General features: G+C 36.6%; 1 protein-coding gene across 1 annotated transcript; it reads left to right on the top strand.

Annotated features, from left to right (window-relative positions):
• The first annotated feature begins 7,148 nt into the window (after positions 1-7,148).
• Positions 7,149-20,532, top strand: LOC114393395 (26S proteasome non-ATPase regulatory subunit 11 homolog). The gene is made up of 2 exons (XM_028354725.1): positions 7,149-7,246; positions 19,021-20,532. The coding sequence occupies exon 2, from the start codon at positions 19,026-19,028 to the stop codon at positions 20,289-20,291; it is 1,266 nt and encodes a 421-aa protein (XP_028210526.1). The 5' UTR covers positions 7,149-7,246; positions 19,021-19,025; the 3' UTR covers positions 20,292-20,532.
• The last annotated feature ends 745 nt before the right edge of the window (positions 20,533-21,277 follow it).

The following is a 21,277-nucleotide window of genomic DNA, read 5'->3' as shown; positions in this document are numbered from 1 at the left end:
TGTTGTCTAACATGCATTATGAATCTCGGAAATGGGATGATGTTGTGAAAATACGAAGGTTGGTGAAATCAAAAGGAATAACAAAGGAGCCTGGATGTAGTTGGATCAAGATGAACTACAGAGTGCATACATTCATTTCTGAAGATAGAGGACATCCAAGGGAAGCTGAGATTTGTTCCAAGATTGATGAAATCGTAAGAAGAACTAAGGAAGTTGGTTATGTTCCAGATATGAATTTTTTGTTGCATGACATGGATACAGAGGGAAAAGAGGTTGGTCTTGCTTATCACAGTAAGAAATCGGATGTTGCTTTGGGATTACTTGCTTCTCAAACAGGTGCACCAATTCGAATGTTAAAGAATGAGTTTGTGGAGATTGTTCTGCTATGAAATATGTATCAGGAGTTTTCATTTGTCATATCATATTGAGGGATTCAAATTGTTTTCTCCATTTTAAGGAAGGATAATGTTCATGTGGGGATTAATGTTAGGATTTAATTTTAATCTTAATACTTGTCTTTGATACAATTTCAAGGGGAATTGATACATGACAGTTTCAAGCTTATAGGGTAGTGTTACACAAAATTTGCTCTGTTTCTATTGTACTATCATCAAGGTTAAATTCATTTTTATGATGTTTGAAGTTAGAACATATACACAGATAAATAAACCTTGTTCTAGAATATTAAGAGCTTAATGTATAAAGAAATGGACTCTGAGATAGAGGAAGCAAAACTATTTTTTTTAATTAAAATTTGAAGCAAGTTGTATAAAAGATAGACATTTTTATTTTTCTAATTTTATGATTAAATATTTGCATCAGTGAAGAATGATTCCACAGTCATAATTGGATCTAGAACTTTACCAACTAGTAACATGTGTATGTTAGTTCAAAAATGATTCCACTGTCATAAACCAATTTTACAACATTGGTTAAGAAATGATCAACAAAATTCAAGGCAAAAATAACCTTATGTAAGGGAGAAATAACAATAAAAAATGAAGTGAGATAGGAGCATAGTGTGCTCAACAAAGTTTTCAAATTTAGAGAATCTTCTCAAGAAGAAAGACATAGACCAAAAGAAATACTGAATATTTAGACACCTAGTTTTGAGTTTGAGTGCGTGGTCCAATCAGGAATAATATATCCACTTCCTACAATTGCTATCCAATCAGGAACAGACTACAGTTTGAGTGTGTGGTCACTGGTAATCACAGTCTTACTTGAAGGTAATTTTAAGGAAAATTTTCACTAAAAAGTAATCATACTTAACAATACTCAACAATACTTTCAAGCAATCCAGACATAGAAAAAACATAAAGAAACAAGGTTTCAATTTATGCATGACCGTCACACCTGTGTCATAAATTAGAGACAAGATTTCATCATAACATAAATATAGGAGATTAAGGAGATTTCATCACAACAGATTTCCTCATACAAATGTCAATGGAGTCTAATAAAAAAATATCTCTAGTTTAAAATTGATCACCCTTTTTTCCACCACAAGCTTAGTAACTAATACCAATCTAGTTTCTTCTAGCTGGAACATAAGTCTAAATCCACTTAATTCAGTAAAACTAGAATGAGGAAGATCAAATATTAATGTAACAAAAGGAAAGGATTGATATGTACCACCAATTTCAATGCCCTTATGAACAAAAGGAACATAACCAGTAGCAATGATGATATTTTTTGCAGTTACTATTTTGTCTGAAGAGCCAACTTTCACCTTTTGAGGACCCTGCACAGATTGCACAAAAATACAAAATATTTAGAATAATTATTTTCATTTGATATGCACTTATAAAAATTGAATAATCTTGTTGCAACTCCTCTCCTCATGCTTATAAATACAGAATATTTAGACACCTAGTTTTGGGAAAGATTTTGCAGACCATGCTGTTGAGTTGCACAAAAATAATAGAGTCAACTCGAAGGTGCTGATTGGTTATTACAAAGATGTCATGTTTTTCTTCTTTCCAATGTTTGTAATTTCAGCTGTATAAAAAAATTACAACTGAATAGAAATCATGTTTGTGATTTTAGGAGCTTCTATTAACTAAACAATAAAATATGAAACTAACTAATTCACTAACGGTTGAATAACATATTCTTATCAATTGACTTATTCAAACTAAAATTAAAACTACCTTGACAGATCCAAGGTACGTTCCCAATGTACTATAAGAAACTATATGTGAACCTTAACCTGTGCTACACTTGACCTGAATATAAAACTCTTCCTTTGCCTTTTTTGTACTCTTTTCTGCTGCATAGAGGTGTTATCTATTTAACAACATAAATGGTCTCAAGTAAGCAATAGTACCCTTGGCAAAAAAATATTCTTACAATCAAACCCAAAGTTTTATTTCTGCATATTCAGCACAGTTAAGTTAATTCATTTCAAGCACTAGTTATTTAAATTTCTGAGAAATAATTGATACAACATATTCCATATATTAGTTAGGTATGTTAGAGGCAGAGATAGAAAGGAAACCTCTCTGCTACTTACTTGCAAACTAGGTTCAGTAGATAGAAATTGAACCTCTCTGCTACTATATCCCACTTACTGGATTGAGTAGGTTTAGCCACATCAATCAATTGATGCCACTGGACTCCATCAACTAATGTTAGTTAACTGGATTTTGTAAAGTAATTGTAAGGTTAATTGCATAAAAAAGTGAAATAATGCTCAAAGTAGGCAATCCTAGCTTAAATCTTACCCTTTCCTTGATGTCACCCAAAGTAGGCAAGTACAACTTATAGAATTCCTCTCTAAACGCAACCACAAACCTAAATAAAGTTTACAAACCTGCAAGAATAAGACAATTAGGATCTGTTTGATTTGTATAAATTTAAGGGACAAGACAAAAAAATATTACATATGCATACATTCAAACTTTATTGACTCACTAATCTTATATTTCCTCAATGTGGGTGTTAGAGAGAAACCAAACTACGATACATCTACTATTTTTTTTTCTTTTATATATCTGAGGGATTCCAAGAGTGTCAAGATACATCTACTATATTATAGTATTTTCACTTTTAAAGGACTAAAGAGGAATACTTGACCATTATCAAGTATAGGGATAACAAAAAAAAAAAAAATTCACACCCGCAGATAAAATCCATGCCAGAATGAAAAGTTAATGACGACTTCACAGGTACCTGCTACTTGTGGGTATGAGTATTTTGTATATCCGCATATTAAACAGATGGAAGCAGGTACCCGTTGAAATACCAACATAAAATGGAGATTTTATGTTTGTTCTTCTAGGTTCATAACACTCAACTCATCGATGAGGGGGGCTTATTGTGTGTTGTGCTCTGAATCGGTAGTTCAAAACACATACATTACATAACTAACAACATTTTCATGGACAACCCCCCAGAACCATTTTTTTGCAAAATTCTCTCAAAACACAGTGAACAACATTTTAGGTCTTCACTGTGTTTTGTTCGAAATCCTTGGGTCTATAAAAACCCTCAACTAATTATAGAAAAAAAAACTATTCATATGGAACTAATTTATTTTCAAAGTTTCGGACTGTACAAGTTTGACACAAACATTCGAAGAATCGATAAGTGGCCATGACTGAGAGTGAATGGAAACCATATTCCTTATGCACACAATGTGGTTGCAATGACATACCTTAATCGCGGCAAAGACGAACTCGTTTGCGGTAGTTGCAGCTTCAACAGTAGTGGTAGCTTCAGTAGCACAGTTTCTGGCAATCACAAGGTCAAGAGGAAGGAGAAAGGAGAAAAGGATTTAAGCGCGCGGGGGCGAAAATGAATTTGTGTTTTAATTTATGAAGAAAACAACATGATTTTTTTTAAATAACCGATGTTAACCTCAGATAGTTAACATCGATTTTAAAAAAACCGATGTTAACCTCATATAGTTAACATCAGGTTTTAAAAAACCGATGTTAACTATTTGAGGTTAACATCGGTTTTGTCAAAACTGATGTTAACTAACTCGACTTATTTACAAAAATGCATCGTGCTTTTCTTAACATCGGTTTTTTGAAAAACCGATGTTAATCATGCGATGTTAAATCTATATATTCTAGTAGTGAATCATTCACCTATGCTTGCACACACTCAAATATATTTTTTTTCTTCTGATTTTTCCAAAAATATCAATTGATATTGATACAATCATGTGATTGAGTGTGTATAAATTTCCTCCCTAGAATGTGTGTAAGTTTTGATTGAGTGCTGAGTCAATTTAATGAGAAATGAGTGGTAGTGTGTGACAACTGACACGTAAATGGGTGGTGAGTGAAAGTTTTTTCTTTTATAATTCTTTTACATTTATATTCTTAGGCATAGCCTACTGGTAGTAAAAGGATAAATGAGTTGGTTTTAAGTTAATTCCTTAGTTGAATAAGTTATCTTAAGTTTAATGATAATGATTGTTGTACTTAAAGGGTTGTACATGAATTATGGATTGTGTAGCTTATGGCCAACTTTAGACATACATTATAGACTTGGAAGTTTTTAGTTACACTTTGTAGGACCATTATTTATTGAAAAGGAAATTGAAAGATGTACATTTTGTTGTTTAGCTTAAAGGGTGATTTTTAATTTGTGATGTACAGGAATTACAAAGCTCTCAGTTGAGGCACTATGCAACTAAGATGTTATCCACTAATCCAACAAATTGCCATATAAATGTGGAGAAGATATTTTCATAGAAAATTGAATATAATTGGATGAGATATTGGAGAAAATAAAAGATTTGTCATAGGAGTGGAATAAGGCAGTAGGGGAGACGGGGAGAGAGGGGGGGGGGGGGGGGGGATTCAAATTGGATATTAAATCCAATCAAGTGTATTTGGGGGCTCTTAGCAGTATTGGACATGTTAAGGATCATAAGGATTTTTTTTCTGATCTTAGGGGAATATGAGTAAGCAGTTTATGAGTAGGATTGAATGGAGATCTAATGGCCGGAGTATACAAATGGAGCAGATCCAATAATTACAGCATAGAGATATCAAAGTTATCTAATGATGAAAAAGAAAGAAAAGTATTGTAATAGGAGACTTTGTTTTTGGGACTGTTTGGGCTGATGCATATGAAGGGACTTTCTGCTACTTTTAGCACCCTCAAGATGAGTATTTATGCATATCCGGTTGAAGTTTGATTTTTATTTAGTCATATTATCTGTTTGTAATGTGTTAGAAAATATAGTAGTAAAATTAGAATATTGCTTATATATCAGCTGGCTAAGGGGTTAGCTAAATACTTTTTTGGCTACTTTGTACTTTTGTATATTTGGTGTCATGGCTTTTGACTTAGTTTTAACACCTCTTGTGCTGGAACTAATTGATTTTAATAAATAAAAAAATATCTTTTACCTTAAAAAACGATATACTTCACTTTGTTTGGTTGAATTTTACACATACAAATGACAATATTGAACTAACTACTTGAAAACAAATATAGATAAACTGAATTAGCTGTAAATGTTTTGCATAGTCCGATCTTCTTTTGATAAGTATTGTGTTATTCATACTCAATTTTTTTTCCTTGTAAAAGGATTATGGACCGGAAAAGGTGTCAGCCTACTACACCATTATTTTACAGGAAAACAATTTCTTTATTTTTCTATTAAAATTTCTATTTTTATGTAACTAATAAATAGTTGATTCCAAGTGACATTTGAAATGTATATTGTATTCCACCGCAGCAGAAATTGAAGTTTAAACATGGACCAATATAATAATATTAATTATATCCTTATTCCTCCTATAAAATTATATCAAATTATGCAGTTGATACAGTATCAAAGGACACAAGATGTAAAAGACAATTCATGATTCAGCCTTTTGATTAAGATATCAAATATCATTATTTTTTTAATATCTTTGTAACAGTAAGTTATAGAAAATATTAGAATTTAACAAAATTTTAAAAAATGTGATGAATTATACTATCCTCTCAACCATTATTTTGCATTTTTTACTTTATATTTCAATTAGATTTTTAAAATCTATTTTTGTTACAAATGAAAATGAAGTTCGTGTTACTTTTTAATATATTACATATAGAGGTATTTAAAAAAAATATTCAATCATTCAATTACTCTTATTACTTTTAATATTTGTTATATATTTAATTTTATAGGCTTAAATATTCATGCAACACGGGTTAAAACACCAGTCAATTAAAACAACAGTCAATTTTAAAGCATATCGTAGTACCCCCCTACCTGTGGTTATCCACTACCCATGAAGTTATAAAAGTATTCTTTTTATCAAAGAAAAGAACTTTAATTTTTAAAATTAATTTCGATATTATTCCACCCTCACGCTTACATTTACCCTTATAATAATAATAATAATAATAATAATAATAATAATAATAATAATGTATTTTTAATTTATTTATTCAACTTATGCTTTGAGATATTGTAATTTTATTTGTACTTTGAATTTATGTTTATTTATGCTTAAGAGATACTTATTTCATGTTTAATTCTATTGTATCAATGTTTCTTTTTTGTTTTGGTTTTGATATTACTTGATGTTAAAAATCACATTTTCTAAAATATGACCCTATATTAGACTCTCTAATTCCTTTAGAGATTTATCTAAAAGATTTGTGATATAATTAGAAAAATGATTCAAATATCACATATGAGTTTTATATATCCCATTTAATATCTACAGAATCAATAAATTCTACTCTGCATTGTTCACAAAATTTTGGATTGTCCTTTTTATCCCTGATTACTCGATAATTTTCACAAACACAAATCTCACTTTTTATAGGCTCAAAAATTCTTCCACAAAATAATCCATCTTTTTCGAGTTTATTGGTTTTGTCTAAAATTTGAAGTATATGTGGATTTCCATCAACATCCACATTTTTCAAATGGATACCCAATGAATAATGAATAGGTAATCAGAATATTTTTTTTTAATAGTCGGATAAGATGTAACTTTTATCTATGTCTAGTCCTATTCATTTTCATTCTTAGTGGTAAAACGAAAAATAAAGTAAACACACAAAGACTAAATTAAAAAAATAAATTTGCATGAAGAAAATAAATAAAAATTTAAATTAGAAGGAGAAAATATATACTTAAGCCTTAAAAAATTAACTTATGTTTTAGATTTAAAATAAATAAATATTTTCCGAGCCGTATGAATATTGAGTCACACCGAACCCTGTGGTTCTTGCTAGCCAGCCAGATCATCTGCAAGGACTTGTTCTCCTTCCTTCCCAAGTATGTTTCTGTCACACCTTATTTATTTGCTTTCTTAGGGTTTTATTTCGTTTCCCTTTTGGGTTCCGCTCGTAACAATTGAAAATTTGGCATCACATTCGATCCGTTTAACAGTTCGCATACTCAAAATTTAGATTGAGGCATAACGAAAATGTTTATAATTTTCCTTTCAAACCTCGTGTGACCGCGACTCGGAAGTGAATATAATTACAGTGGTCTAGGAAATCTGAATTCCTATTTTGCTATATGTCTTTTATATTTTTGAGTAATGAGATGAATGTTAACGTGAAAGAGTCTAATTCATTAGGTTATGTATTTTGTTGAGTGATATATGGGTTTTATTGAACATGCAATATGTGATATATATTTATTGGGTAAACCCTAATGAGGTATTGAGATCCATTTAATTGACTGATTTCTTGCAGCATTATGCTATTTTTTATACACACGAACTTGGAGATTGAACCTCTGATCACATGCTTATGGGACATGATTATTTGCCAATTAATATGAGCTCGAAGATCAAACCTTTAACCACATACTTATGGGACATTACTATTTGCCAATCATATCACACCATGTTGGTTATGTGATGTATTTCTTTTTTCAGTTACGAATTCAAGCTTAATTGGCTAATTCATTGAGTCTAAAATGATCAATTAATAAATATATTGGTTCGTTGAGCTCAAATAGCCTGTGAGCATCAGTGCGGGATTAGGTTGAGCCAATAAATTAAAATGACCTTGATTTCTTAGTGAGCCGAGCCCTGGTCAACCTGATTTGGCTCAACTTGTTTGATTTCTAGTGAGCCCTGCCTTAAGCATAACTGTTGCTTAAGATGTTAGCTTTACATGATTACTGAGTTGTTGTGCCGAAGTGTGTGTGTCTACTGTGTACTGCTGATACGGATGTCTTTGGTATGTTTGCTTCACTAGGCAATAAATAAAAAATAAAATAAAAAGTTAGGGCCTGCCCAGTAGTCCATCGGCAATTGTGTTTATACTAGTGTTGGGTTTGGTTATCAAATACTTACCCTTGGTAATTCTGGCATATGTTTTGGTGCTGTTCAGATTTGATTTCAACCAGTCTTGAATAGATGTTTTGAAGAGAAATGCTATAGAGTTGATAGGATTTGTGTTGTGTTTCATGATCCAATGTCTGCATTAGAAAGGATAAAATCAAAGAAGGAAAAGTATTTTTAGATTTATGAAAACGTAACCTAGGTGGTGTTAAGTTGGTATGGACGTATACGACTATACATAGGAGAAGGAACTTCCTTGATCACTTTTGCTAATTCTTATTGTCCTAAAGTTTTCCATTTTCTGTTGTCCCCTCTGGTTGGCACATGTTATGTATTGCCTGATTTGCAGTCCCTCACATCAATGCTCTGTGTTCTTTATAAATGATTCTAATTAAATATTTGATTTCTTTCAACTATGGCACCCTGATCATTGGTATGCCATTTTGAACATGATATAATTTTTATTTAGGTTCTTAAACATTATCATGTCTGTCTTTGCTTAGAGTACATAATTTTCTTTTCTAGTATATAAGAGTGAGGTTTTCTACCATATATCCATGCACCAAATAAATAAACACTGTTCAATTATTTATTTATTTGGTGCTGTAGCTTAACATTCTAGTTGCTGAAATTCACTGTCGAAGATGATTTTGTCTTGGTCATGGGTTCCTTTTCAGTCTTGACTCTTGAGAGGAGCCAATGCTAACCTGTTTTCTTTGCTTCCTACTCATGTAGTGTAAATATAAAAGGGGGTTTAAATCCTCTCACTTGAGAATTTTGAATCATCTCAAAATTTGAGTCTTTCGCATGGCAGGGTCATACTGAGAGAGACATAAGAAACTCTGCAGGGTAAAATTTGTGGGTCTGCTTGTACAGTATCTTGTCTCTGTTTCTCTCTTCACATGACACTGATATGAGGGGAACCAAATCCAAGCAAAACCTATCTTTTTATTTTAATGATTTGGTTGAACTATTTGAAATAATATTTCCGTTTTCATTGCAGACCAGAAACTTCTTTTGTATTAATTATTGATATATGTGAAAGAGTGGCTTAATCTTCACCGTGCCTGGTATAATCCAACATAGATAGTTATGGAAAAGGCCCCTTTTGGTGGAATTTCAAATCCACATTTATATCATTGTTCTTTTGATACTTTTCTTTATTCTAACTTTAAAACCATAGTAACAATGTTAAATAACCTTTCAATTTCTTGTTTTTATCTTAATGAATTTGGTGGCTGATGATTTTGATTGACCATTACCCTCAAATCCATTCAGTACTCTATCATTATTTTTCATCCAACCTTTATCTTTCTGTGGAAATATTTTCTCCTCCCAATGCCAATGGAAAACCTAGAGTCTAGACTAACCCAGCAACCAACCATCACCTGCACTTTGTGCCCGAATCTCTCTGTTTCTTTCTTTTTGTCACTTTGTGTTTTGAGTTGTTTAAGCTCCTGACTCATTGGTAGTGTGAGATGTTTGGTGTGCTGTAGGCATATATATATATATATTTGGGCTCTTGTCCCTCAACTACATATTGGGGATGTATTCTTGTAACTGCTTTGTAAAACCTCTTTTCCTGTTATATTGGTAGGCGCAAGCACCTGTGTATGAAAGGGGCATATGTGGCCTAGTGCAGGATTGAACCTCTGCCATCAATGGTTTCAGTTGAGCTACAAGTTCATTGGTACCTTGTGTCAACATTTTCCCCGAAACCTAGCATGTAGGAACTTAGGTCAGAGCTAAGAAACGAGACTCCTAGTCCTGGATCATTTTTTTTTTTTTTGGTTGACTGAAGCTTAGATAGCATCTTTCTATCTTCCTTGCCTATATCTAGGATATTGTTTAGTGATCAGATTTTTGTTGACCTATCTGCAAGACCCACGGAGCAGGAGCTATATTGGGCTAGACCCATTAATTATCTACTGTTATCAAGTTTTTGAACAAAAGTATATGTATATTTATGTGGTTCTCCTCTCCAGTTCTAAGGTCTCAATTAAAATTGAAGATACAAACCTATAAGTAATGATCCATGACAGATATAACTATGTATTTTCTTCTTTCTGGATTGATTTTGGTTGCAATTTAATAATTGGGAATACCATTTGCTGGAAGTTATGGCTTTGACACTAATAGAATTGATATTGGGACTAATTTCTGTTGAGAATCAGGAATTTAACGTATAAATGATCTGATTTAGAGGAAACTGAATATCCTCTTATTATGTGTAGTCAATACTACCTGTCAATATAAACAAGCATCCGCTGTGTACTTTGACACACGGTTTCAGTCTATCATCCCTCTATATTTTCTCTCATTTTACATGGTATCAGAGCTAGGTTGAGGGAATAACGAAACCGTCCCCCACCAGGGGACCTACTGTCCCTGGTGGACCTTTCTGGTCGTCACACTTATTCCGGTGACCTACTTCTGCTTTTTGATGACCCTTTTGTTTTCCAGTGACTTTTCTGGCCACTGTCACTTTTCCGGCGAACCATTGTCCCTGGTGAGTCCTTTTGCTTGTCGCCCTTCTTCCGGTGGACTTTTATACTTGCCACCCATTTTCTGGCGATCTTCTTTCTCCTTCTCTGGTGATTTTCCCCATTTTTGTCACATTTTCCGGTCACTGACGCAACTCCGATGACTTTTTTGGGAAAATTTCTGTGATCACCCACTGGTGTTGCTCACGGCATCGAAAACGGAGCATCCATGTACCCTCACTCGCACCATCTTTGCCAGCTAAACAGCTTCGTTCGCCGGTCCATGATGGCGCATTTGGCACCTTTTCCAGTCGCGATTTCCTGCTACTGCATCGTCTACCTTATGCGCCTCTGCCCCTGGAGTTTCAACTCCATCGGACTTATTTTGGGAAAAAACCCTGCTTTGCATTGTATGTTTCTGTTTTGTGCTTTTTTAGGCACTATTTGGTTCGCGCCTTGCAGTTACTGTTTTTACTCATCATGCATCTGCTGGTTCTTATGAGGATGTAAACCAATACTGCCTTCTACTTGCTGCTCATTTTCCGGCGAAGAACTTCTGCCGCCTATTCTGCTGCCGTCTTTTTCAGCGTGTTTCTGGCCACCACCTTCAGCTTGCCACTTATTTTCCGGCAAAGAACTTTTTGGTTGCCTATTCTATCGCTGTCCTTTTCTGGCATATTTCTCAATGACTTCTCTCGCTTCGCTGTCACTTTATGATGATTTTGTGTCTTCCATTTGAATAATTGGGTCTCCATACTTCGTTTAAAGCTTCCAAATCTTGGTTTTAAGAAGATCGTAACTTGCTTTGGATTTACTTAAGTTGATAAGTGTTCCAACTCTCTCTTCCTAGCAATATTCCCCGACTTCACCAAGATCCCTGAGTTGTCTTCTGAAAGGAACAGCAGAAATAAAATAACACAGCAACAGAGAATTAAAGAGATCAACAACAGAAAATTGTATGTAAGTGTGGTGTATAGTATTATTCACGATTTGATGTTAACACCCTGCTTGAATAGCGAGAGTGCCCCAGAGCTAATGCTCCTTTTCTGTTTCTATTTCTCAGATGTATTTTTCCAAAGTATCCCCCCTGCAACATGCTCTCTCTCTAATACCTCATAACCGCATCACATGGGTCCCTTGTCCACCTCACCAACTAATTTTCCCTTTCTACCCTTGACCCCACTTTGTTTCTTCTAGTATATACTTTCCACTGAGTAACAGGCCTATATATTCCCACTAATTCAGGCCCATTAGACAGCACCCTATCACTGCCCTCCCCATCAGCTACAGCCTTGTCCTCAAGGCTGAAAAGGGAAATTGACTTCTCAGCACATCTTCATTTACTCATGTAGTATCCTCTTCAGCTCAACCCTTCCATTTGACTAAAAATTGCCTTGTCACATCATCCCCTTCACGGATATCTCTAGTGGCCAAAATAGCTTCAAGCTCCTCCACATCCGCATCCTCAACTCCTAATTCAGCAGGGAGTTCTGTTTCCACCGTATAACTACCAACAGCCTTTTTTAATTGAGAAACATGAAAAACAGAGTGAATTCTTGCAGATTCAGGCAACTTTATCCTATAAGACACTGCACCAACTCTCTCCAATATGGGATAAGGGCCAAAATACCTCAGTGCTAACTTGTGGTTTATCCTTCTAACTACAGTTTGCTGCCGATGGGGTCTCAACTTCAAAAAGACCCATTCTCCCACCTCGAAGGTCAAATCCCTCCTCTTTCTATCTGCATATTTCTTCATCTGCTGCTGAGCCCTAAGCAAGTGATGCTTAAGTTGCCTCAAAGCTTCATCTTGGTCTACTAACTCGGCAGCCACAGCTTCAACCCTTGTTTCTCCTTGTGTAAAACGAATTATGGCGGGAGGTTTTCGACCGTAAACTACCTCAAAAGGTGTAGTTCCAATAGATACATGGTAGGAAGTATTATACAATAATTCAGCCCAAGAACCCAATACAACCAGTTTTTGGGCTGCTCCGATGCAAAACAACGCAAATAAGCCTCAAGACATCTATTCACCACTTCGGTTTGACCATCCGTTTCCGGGTGATAAGAGGAACTCATCTTCAAAACTGTTCCTTGTAGCCGAAATACCTCCTTCCAAAACAAACTAACAAATAGAGGATCTCGGTCACCAACAATGGATTGTGGCACTCCATGTAACCGGACAATCTCTTTGGTAAACACCTCGGCTATTTTCTTGGCTGTATAAGGGTGCTTGAGGGGTATGAAGTGTCCATACTTTGATAATCTGTCCACAACAACAAAAAGTGCTTCAAACCCCTTAGATTTAGGAAGACCGGTGATGAAATCTAGGGAGATGTCTTCCCAAATTTGGTCCAGAATTGGCAATGGTTGCAGCAGTCCCGCGGGGGACATCGCAACATATTTTTGCCGCTGACAAGTGTCACAGCTTCGCACAAAGTCTTGTATAGATCTCTTCATCCCAACCCAATACAAGTTCCCCGCTATTCTGTGATAAGTTCTAAGAAATCCTGAGTGCCCCCCTGTTGGAGATGAGTGAAACTCTTGCAATAATAGAGGAATATACACTGAGTTTGCAGCCAACACCAATCTGTTATGGTAAAACAAGTTCCCTTTTTGCAAACTGAATTCCAGATGAACATTCGGGTCTTGTGACAACTCTTCAATGATTCTTTTTAATTCTTCATTTTCTCTTACTTCCATTTGAACCTCTGCTAGCTGCAACCAAATCGGAAAAGTGGTAAGGCTCCTCAATTCACTTTCTCCATGCAGCCTTGATAAGGAATCAACTGCTTTATTCTCCATACCGGGCTTATACACTACCTTAAATTGGTAGCCTAATAACTTTGTTGGGGAGATTCGAGGGGTACACCTGTGGACCACGAGCCACCACATAAGGAGACCTGACACCACACTCTAACCTAAAACCTTAAGGCTCAGGTTTATGGGTCTTCTCCTCACTTATATGGTGTTCAACCTTTCCACTTCTACCCAATGTGGGACTTCACCTCACACTTGTAACCCAACACATCTCCCCCTCAAGTGTGAGTCTCTTTCACATGGTAGTCTCCCCCTCGAGCGGAAGTCTTTATCATCCATGAGTATAGCCATGACCACCTGCGATACTTGCCCTGTTCGCTAGCCATTCTGGCCACCCCGCTTCACCTGCGGGGCACGTTGTGCCGCTAGCCATTCTGGCCACTTGCGGTACTTGCATACTCGTCTGAGCCGGTCACTAACTTGAACCATCGGCTCTGATACCAATTGTTGGGGAGATTTGAGGGGTACACCTGTGGACCACGAGCCATCACATAAGGAGACCTGACACCACACTCTAACCCAAAACCTTAAGGCTCAGGTATATGGGTCTTCTCTTCACTTATATGGTGCTCAACCTTTTCACTTCTACCTGATGTGGGACTTCACCTCACACTTGTAACCCAACACAACTTGGCTAGCCAATTTTGTTGATCAGCTTTAGTAATTCTCTGTTGTAGCAAATATTTAAGGCTCTTTTGATCTGAATAAACAACAAACTTCCTTCCCAACAGATACGGTCTCCAATGTTGCACCGATAACACTAAGGCCATCAACTATTTCGCTAAATTTCCTTCAGATAAGGCCTTGCTGAAATAAGCAATCGGTCTTTTCTTCTGAACCAAAACAGCCCCAACTCCTCTTCCTGAAGCATCACACTCAATCTCAAAAGGTTGAGTAAAATCCGGTAGAGCCAAAACCGGAGAAGTTGTCATCACCCTTTTTAGTTCCTCAAAGGCTTGCAAAGCTTCCGGCCCCCACTTAAATCCTTCTTTTTTTTGTGAGTTCGGTCAAAGGCTTGGCTATTTTCCCATAGTCCTTGACAAACTTTCTATAGTATCCTGTCAACCCCAAAAAACCCTTAACTCCCTTCACACTTTGAGGAATTGGCCAATCTACCACACTCTTTACCTTAGCCAGATCTACCGCTACACCCTTCTCCGAAATAATATGGCCAAGATATTCCACTTGAGTATCACCAAAAACACATTTCTTCTTATTGGCTACAAATCTCTTTTCTTGTAACACCTCTAAGATTTACCTTAAATGCTGCATATGTTCACCCCACTCTACTATATACCAATATATCATCAAAAAATACTAGAACAAACCTTCTCAAAAAGGGCTTGAAGATTTGATTCATAGTTGCTTGGAATGTTGTCGGGGCATTTGTCAAACCAAATGGCATGACTAAAAATTCATAATGCCCTTCATGTGTCCGAAAAGCGGTCTTGTGCACATCCTCCTCCTTTACCCTTATTTGATGATAGCCCGATTTCAAATCGATCTTTGAGAAGTATTTGACACCATGGAGCTCATCCAACAACTCCTCTACCACCGGAATAGGAAATTTATCCGGTATGGTTATTTTATTAAGTTCCCGATAGTCCACACGCATCCTCCATGCACCGTCTTTCTTCTTAACTAATATGACAGGGCTAGAGAAAGGACTTGAGCTGCACCTAATAATGCCCTGCTCCAACATAGAGTTCACCTGATTCTCTATCTCACTTTTGTGATGAAAAGGGTATCTATACGGTCTCACATTGACCGGAGAAGCCCCTTGATGCAACTCTATGGAATGAACATTGTTCCTCTTTGGAAGTAATCCTTCTGGTTCTTTAAAAACTTCCTTATAATCAGCTAGCATGTGGTTTAAATCCTGTTGTTCCTGCGCCTTCAATTCACCACGAGGAGTCATATCAGATTCTATTTCACCCGCTTCCAACAAACTATGCAGGGAAGAGTTTGAAGATTCAGACAAGGCTTTAATGCCTTGTAGTTCCACCATTTTCCCTTGCCAAGGGAAACTCAAAATCATGCCCTTCCAATCAAAGGTGACTTTGCCAAATCGTCTCATCCACGCTGCTCCCAAGATCACATCAAGATCTCCCAATTCCAACACAAAGGCATCTATTCGGGTCAAGAAATCACCCAATTCTAACTCCACATTTCTGCACTTTCCCATGGTCTTTATTCGATGACCATCGCCCAATTTCACTCCTACTGCCGTTGTTGATTCCACTATTAATCCCAACGCCGTGGCCACCTTTGGGTCAATAAAACAGTGACTTGCCCCACTGTCCACCAATACTTGAATTTGGACCTCACCCACCTTCCCTTTAAGTTTCATAGTAGCGGGTTGACCCCTGGTGCTCATCATCTCTTTAGTTTCAAATAACCCCAAAGCATTACATTCAATAACTTCCTCCTCCTCATCTTCTTACACTTCTACGGCAATCACTTCCCCTTCTTCATTAACCTTTTCATCATCTCCTAGGATAAGCAATCGAAGTTACCTCTCCTTACACTGATGCAAAGGATGGAATTTCTCTCCGCAACGAAAACATAAGCCCTTGCTCTTCCGATCCATCAATTCAGAATAGGGCAAATGCTGAACCCCTCTGCTACGGGGTCCTCCTTCATGATCCGAGTTGGCACGGTGGTAAAAGCTCAAACCTCCCATGGAGTTCTGAGAGTTCGAATTGCCTCCTAGGTGAGAGTTACTCCCCGACTGGGCAGATTTTTGTGGAGTTACTCCTTTGACCCGACTTAAAACCCGATCCCATTCTCCCCCTTTCATACAAATGATACGACGCATCTCTTTCCTTTGTCCATCTTCTTCCAAAATCACTCAGCCTCTGCGAACGAAAACCCCTTGTCTCCACCTCAATATCCTGCGCCATTTTCATGGCTTGAAGTCGGTTTTGAGGATTTAGGGTTCTGACCCTTACCCGAATTTCTGGTTTGAGACCTCCAACAAAATATCCCAAATATTGTTCCTCCGGCAAACGATTCACTTGAGAAGAGAGGAATTCGAATTCAGATATGTACTCTTCCACGTCTCCCTCCTGGTGCAAGCCTTTCAACTCTTCAAAAGGATTATCACACCTTCGGCCTCCGTAACGATCAACTATCATCTTCTTCAATTTACCCCATGTTAGATTATCCTCTGTTTCTTTCAATAAGTTGAACCAATGGATGGTAGCTCCTTCCATACATATCTTTGCCAAACGGATCTTCACATCCTCCGAAGAGCCATGTATCTCAAAGTAGGTCTCAGCTCTTGTGATCCATCCAACCGGGTCACCACCATCAAAAGACGGAAGTTCCACCTTCTTGACAGCCATTCTGAATTCAGAGTTCTCATCCGCTGACGCCGATGAAATCCCTTCTGAAATCGATGGGTTTCGCATTCTAGCAAATTCCTCCATCATCACCTTTTGGAACTCCTCCATCCTCAGTCGGAACGATTCCTCCAGCATTAACATTCGTCCCTCCAAAGCGTCAACCCTCTCGTTCATTCTTGTAGTCATGGACCAGAACCACGCTAGGTCCTCCTCGTCAATATTATCCAGCAGGTCGGACCAGTTGAAAGGAACAGCTGAAAAAAATAACACAGCAACAGAGAATTAAAGAGATCAACAACAGAAAATTGTATGTAAGTGTGGTGTATAGTATTATTCACGATTTGATGTTAACACCCTGCTTGAATAGCGAGAGTGCCCCAGAGCTAATGCTCTTTTTCTGTTTATCCCCCCTGCAACATGCTCTCTCTCTAATACCTCATAACCGCATCACATGGGTCCCTTGTCCACCTCACCAACTAATTTTCCCTTTCTACCCTTGACCCCACTTTGTTTCTTCTAGTATATACTTTCCACTAAGTAGCAGGCCTATATTTTCCCACTAATTCAGGCCCATTAGACAGCACCCTATCATCTTCAAAATATTGGTTTGAAGCTTCCAAATGTGGTTCTTAAGAAGGTCGGAATTTGCTTGCTTTGCTTGCCATAAATTTCTTAGGCTGATGGTTATTCCAGCTCTTTGGCAATGTTATCTTTCTAGCAATATTCCCTGCTTAAGCTGATGAGTGTTCCAACTCTCTCCTCCTAGCAATATTTGGATTTCACCAAGATCTCTGAGTTGTCTTCAAAATATTTGGTTTGAAGCTTTCCAAATGTGGTTCTTAAGAAGGTCAGAACTTGCTTGCTTTGCTTGCCGTAAATTTCTTAGGCTGATGGTTATTCCAGCTCTTTGGCAATGTTATCTTTCTAGCAATATTCCCTGGCTTCACTAACATCCCTGAGTTGTCTTTCAAACATTTTTTTTTTTTTGGTGGAACTCAATTTTATGTTTATATTTATTAGTTGGGAATAAATTTTCTTGTAAGCTTTAGCTTGAGGGGGAGTGTTGAGAATTAGGAATTTAATGTATAATGGTGTGATAGGATATGATATCTGATTTAGAGGAAACTGAATATCCTCTAATTATGTGTAATCGATACTACCTATCTTTATAAACAAGCATCTGTTGTGTACTTAGACACACGGTTTCAGTCTTTCATCCCTCTATATTTTCTCTCATTTTACATGGTATATTTTTCTCTCATTTTACAATATGTTCAATTTTGTGCATTTATGAGGAATTATCAGGGTTTCTGAGTGGCTCTGAATTTTTTTTTCAATATTCTGATTGTTTTGTAGTTTTACTTTGGGATATGTCTCTTAATTCAATGGAACTGAAGAAAACTTTGTTGTATATATATGCTTAATATTTAGCTTGAGTGCCTCATGCTATTTGTTGTTGTACCATTGTCTTAACCTGACATGAACTCAACCTGTAGATATAAATTATTACCCTGACATATAGGCAAACCCTGGTAGTTTCCACTTGAGAAAGGTTAAATCAATAGGAAATGACATGAGCTATTGTTTGGATTGGAATGAATCTCCTCTGCTGTCTTGCTCCTTTTAAATAAATAAAACATTTAACTTGTAAATCATATTTTTTTTAATCTTTCCTTCATCTTGTGAGTTGTGAGGAAAGTGTACTCACGAATGAGGAATATCCACCACTCATTTTATTGTTCCCTGCATCCTCTTTTTAGTGCTAATTAAAAATAGGCATCCTAATTTGAACCTTGAAATAATACTTGATTTACATTGAACTGCTAGTCAAGTACTCATTAATGAGTTGTTTTTCACCTAAGATCATCAAATGACATATGACCTGCTTCGCCTTACCTTACATTACACCCTGTCATTTTTGCAAATTCTATATACATTGCTTTTAACTAGTAAAAACTTGTTACTTTTTGGGGACTGGTCGAACTGCTGTATGAGTGAGATAATGATTTTCACTCAACAATTGGTACTAATGCAAAGGTTGTTAGTATTCAGGTTTTTATCCATTTGACCAAATATCTTATTTTGCATAACTTTGTTTAAGCAGCAGCCATGTCTTCTTTTCTTCCCGCCTCAGCCGAGTCACTTGATCTGGCAGTGGAGGCCAAAGACCCGTCTGAGTCCATCTCCATTCTTTATCAGGTACTTGATGATCCTTCTTCTTCTCCAGATGCTCTGCGCATGAAAGAGCAGGCCATCACAAACCTCACTGAGCATCTCAGGGAACAGAATAGGGCAGAGGATTTGCACAGCCTTCTTACACAGTTGAGGCCCTTCTTTTCCTTGATTCCTAAGGCAAAAACTGCAAAGATAGTGAGGGGCATAATTGATACTGTTGCAAAAATACCAGGGACTTCTGATCTACAAATTACACTATGCAAAGAAATGATGCAATGGACTCGTGCTGAAAAGCGTACCTTTCTGAGGCAGCGAGTTGAGGCAAGGCTTGCAGCACTTCTGATGGAAAGTAAAGATTATTCTGAAGCTTTGACTCTCCTCAGCGGCCTGGTCAAAGAGGTTAGAAGACTAGATGACAAGCTTCTACTTGTAGACATAGACTTGCTTGAAAGCAAGCTACACTTCTCCTTAAGAAACCTTCCAAAGGCAAAAGCTGCTCTCACAGCTGCAAGAACAGCTGCAAATGCTATTTATGTTCCTCCAGCTCAACAAGGTGCCATAGATCTACAGAGTGGGATTCTTCACGCAGAGGAGAAGGATTACAAAACTGCATATAGTTATTTCTTTGAAGCTTTTGAGTCTTTCAATGCTCTTGATGACCCCAAGGCTGTATTTAGCCTGAAATACATGTTGTTATGCAAGATTATGGTGAGTCAAGCTGATGATGTGGCTGGAATCATATCTTCTAAAGCTGGCGTGCAATATCTTGGGCCTGATTTGGATGCTATGAAAGCCATTGCAGATGCTCATTCTAAGCGATCTCTGAAGTTATTCGAAATTGCTTTGCGAGACTACAAGGCTCAGTTGGAGGAAGATCCAATTGTCCACAGGCACCTGTCATCCCTGTATGATTCTCTCATGGAGCAGAACCTTTGGAGATTGATTGAACCATACGCAAGGGTTGAGATTGCACACATTGCTGAACTAATTAAACTTCCTGTTGATCACGTGGAGCAAAAGTTGTCTCAGATGATTTTGGACAAGAAGTTCGTTGGGACATTGGATCAAGGAGCTGGATGCCTTGTCATATTCGATGATCCCAAGACTGATGCAATATATCCTGCAACCTTAGAAACCATTTTCAATATTGGGAAAGTTGTGGACAGTCTTTATGTTAGGTCTGCCAAGATAGTGGCATGAGCACTCCATCTGGTCACTTCATTTGGTATTTGCTGCAATACTATATGTTCTCTTTCACAATTAGTAGGACACAAGTCGTTTGTTTATTTTCCAAATTTGTAAGACTCGGGACAGTTTTTAGCTTCTAAATTCATTGATCCCTAAGCCACTTCAGGGGCCTTTATTATTTGTAATTACAGGCGTGTTGATGGTTTGATCTTTGAAAAATAGTAGGACCATGCGTCCTTATTATAAGGTTCAATTAATTAACTTATCAAAATTAAGGAAATTGACTAATTTAGTGGAGAATATTAAATATATTAAATTTATACAAACTAACATATTAAAGAGTTATGTTTCTCTCAGTCTAACGTCATTCTAGGACCAACTATAATTAAATGTATTATTATGAAAAAATTAAATGCAAGAGACATTTTAGATAGATTGAACCTTATAAGAATGATCCAATCACATTTTTAATTTAGACCTTATGAGTGCTTTGTTGTTGTGGAATGAAGATGATTGGATAGTTGAGATCTCAAATGCATATTCTAAATTTGATTTATCAAAAATGAGTTGTACAATCTTCATTTGACGGTTATAAAGCACTTATTACGTAAATGCATGTAATTTCCATATGCACTGAAGCTATTTCCCCCCGGTGCATGTGGGGAACGTTGTCAGATGAGGATTTTCGATCACAAGTAGTCACTTTGGATATTCTACTCAAGAATTGTTCATAAGAGAGAAAATAAATGAGTTTATGTAATAACTTATTCATCTAATTTTCATATAAATATTTATGAATGCTTATGAACTCAGAAGTTTATTTTTGTAATAAATTAAGAATCAAATATTTATCTTAATTAAAAGCTCTCAAACTAATAGTTAATTTTAAATTAGACATTTGTTTAATAAGTTTATCAAACAAGGCATAAGCTTAATCTAGGACCGTTTACAGACATTTTGAGACCTAAGGCGAAAATGTTAAATAGATAAAATAGCTA

This window comes from Glycine soja, chromosome 17, assembly GCF_004193775.1.
Source record: "Glycine soja cultivar W05 chromosome 17, ASM419377v2, whole genome shotgun sequence".
Classification (NCBI taxonomy): domain Eukaryota; kingdom Viridiplantae; phylum Streptophyta; class Magnoliopsida; order Fabales; family Fabaceae; genus Glycine; species Glycine soja.
This window is presented reverse-complemented; position numbering and strand designations above follow the sequence as displayed.

Coding starts and splice junctions, on each gene's coding strand:
- LOC114393395 (XM_028354725.1), top strand. CDS start 19,026: ATGTCTTCTTTTCTTCCCGCCTCAGCCGAGTCACTTGATCTGGCAGTG.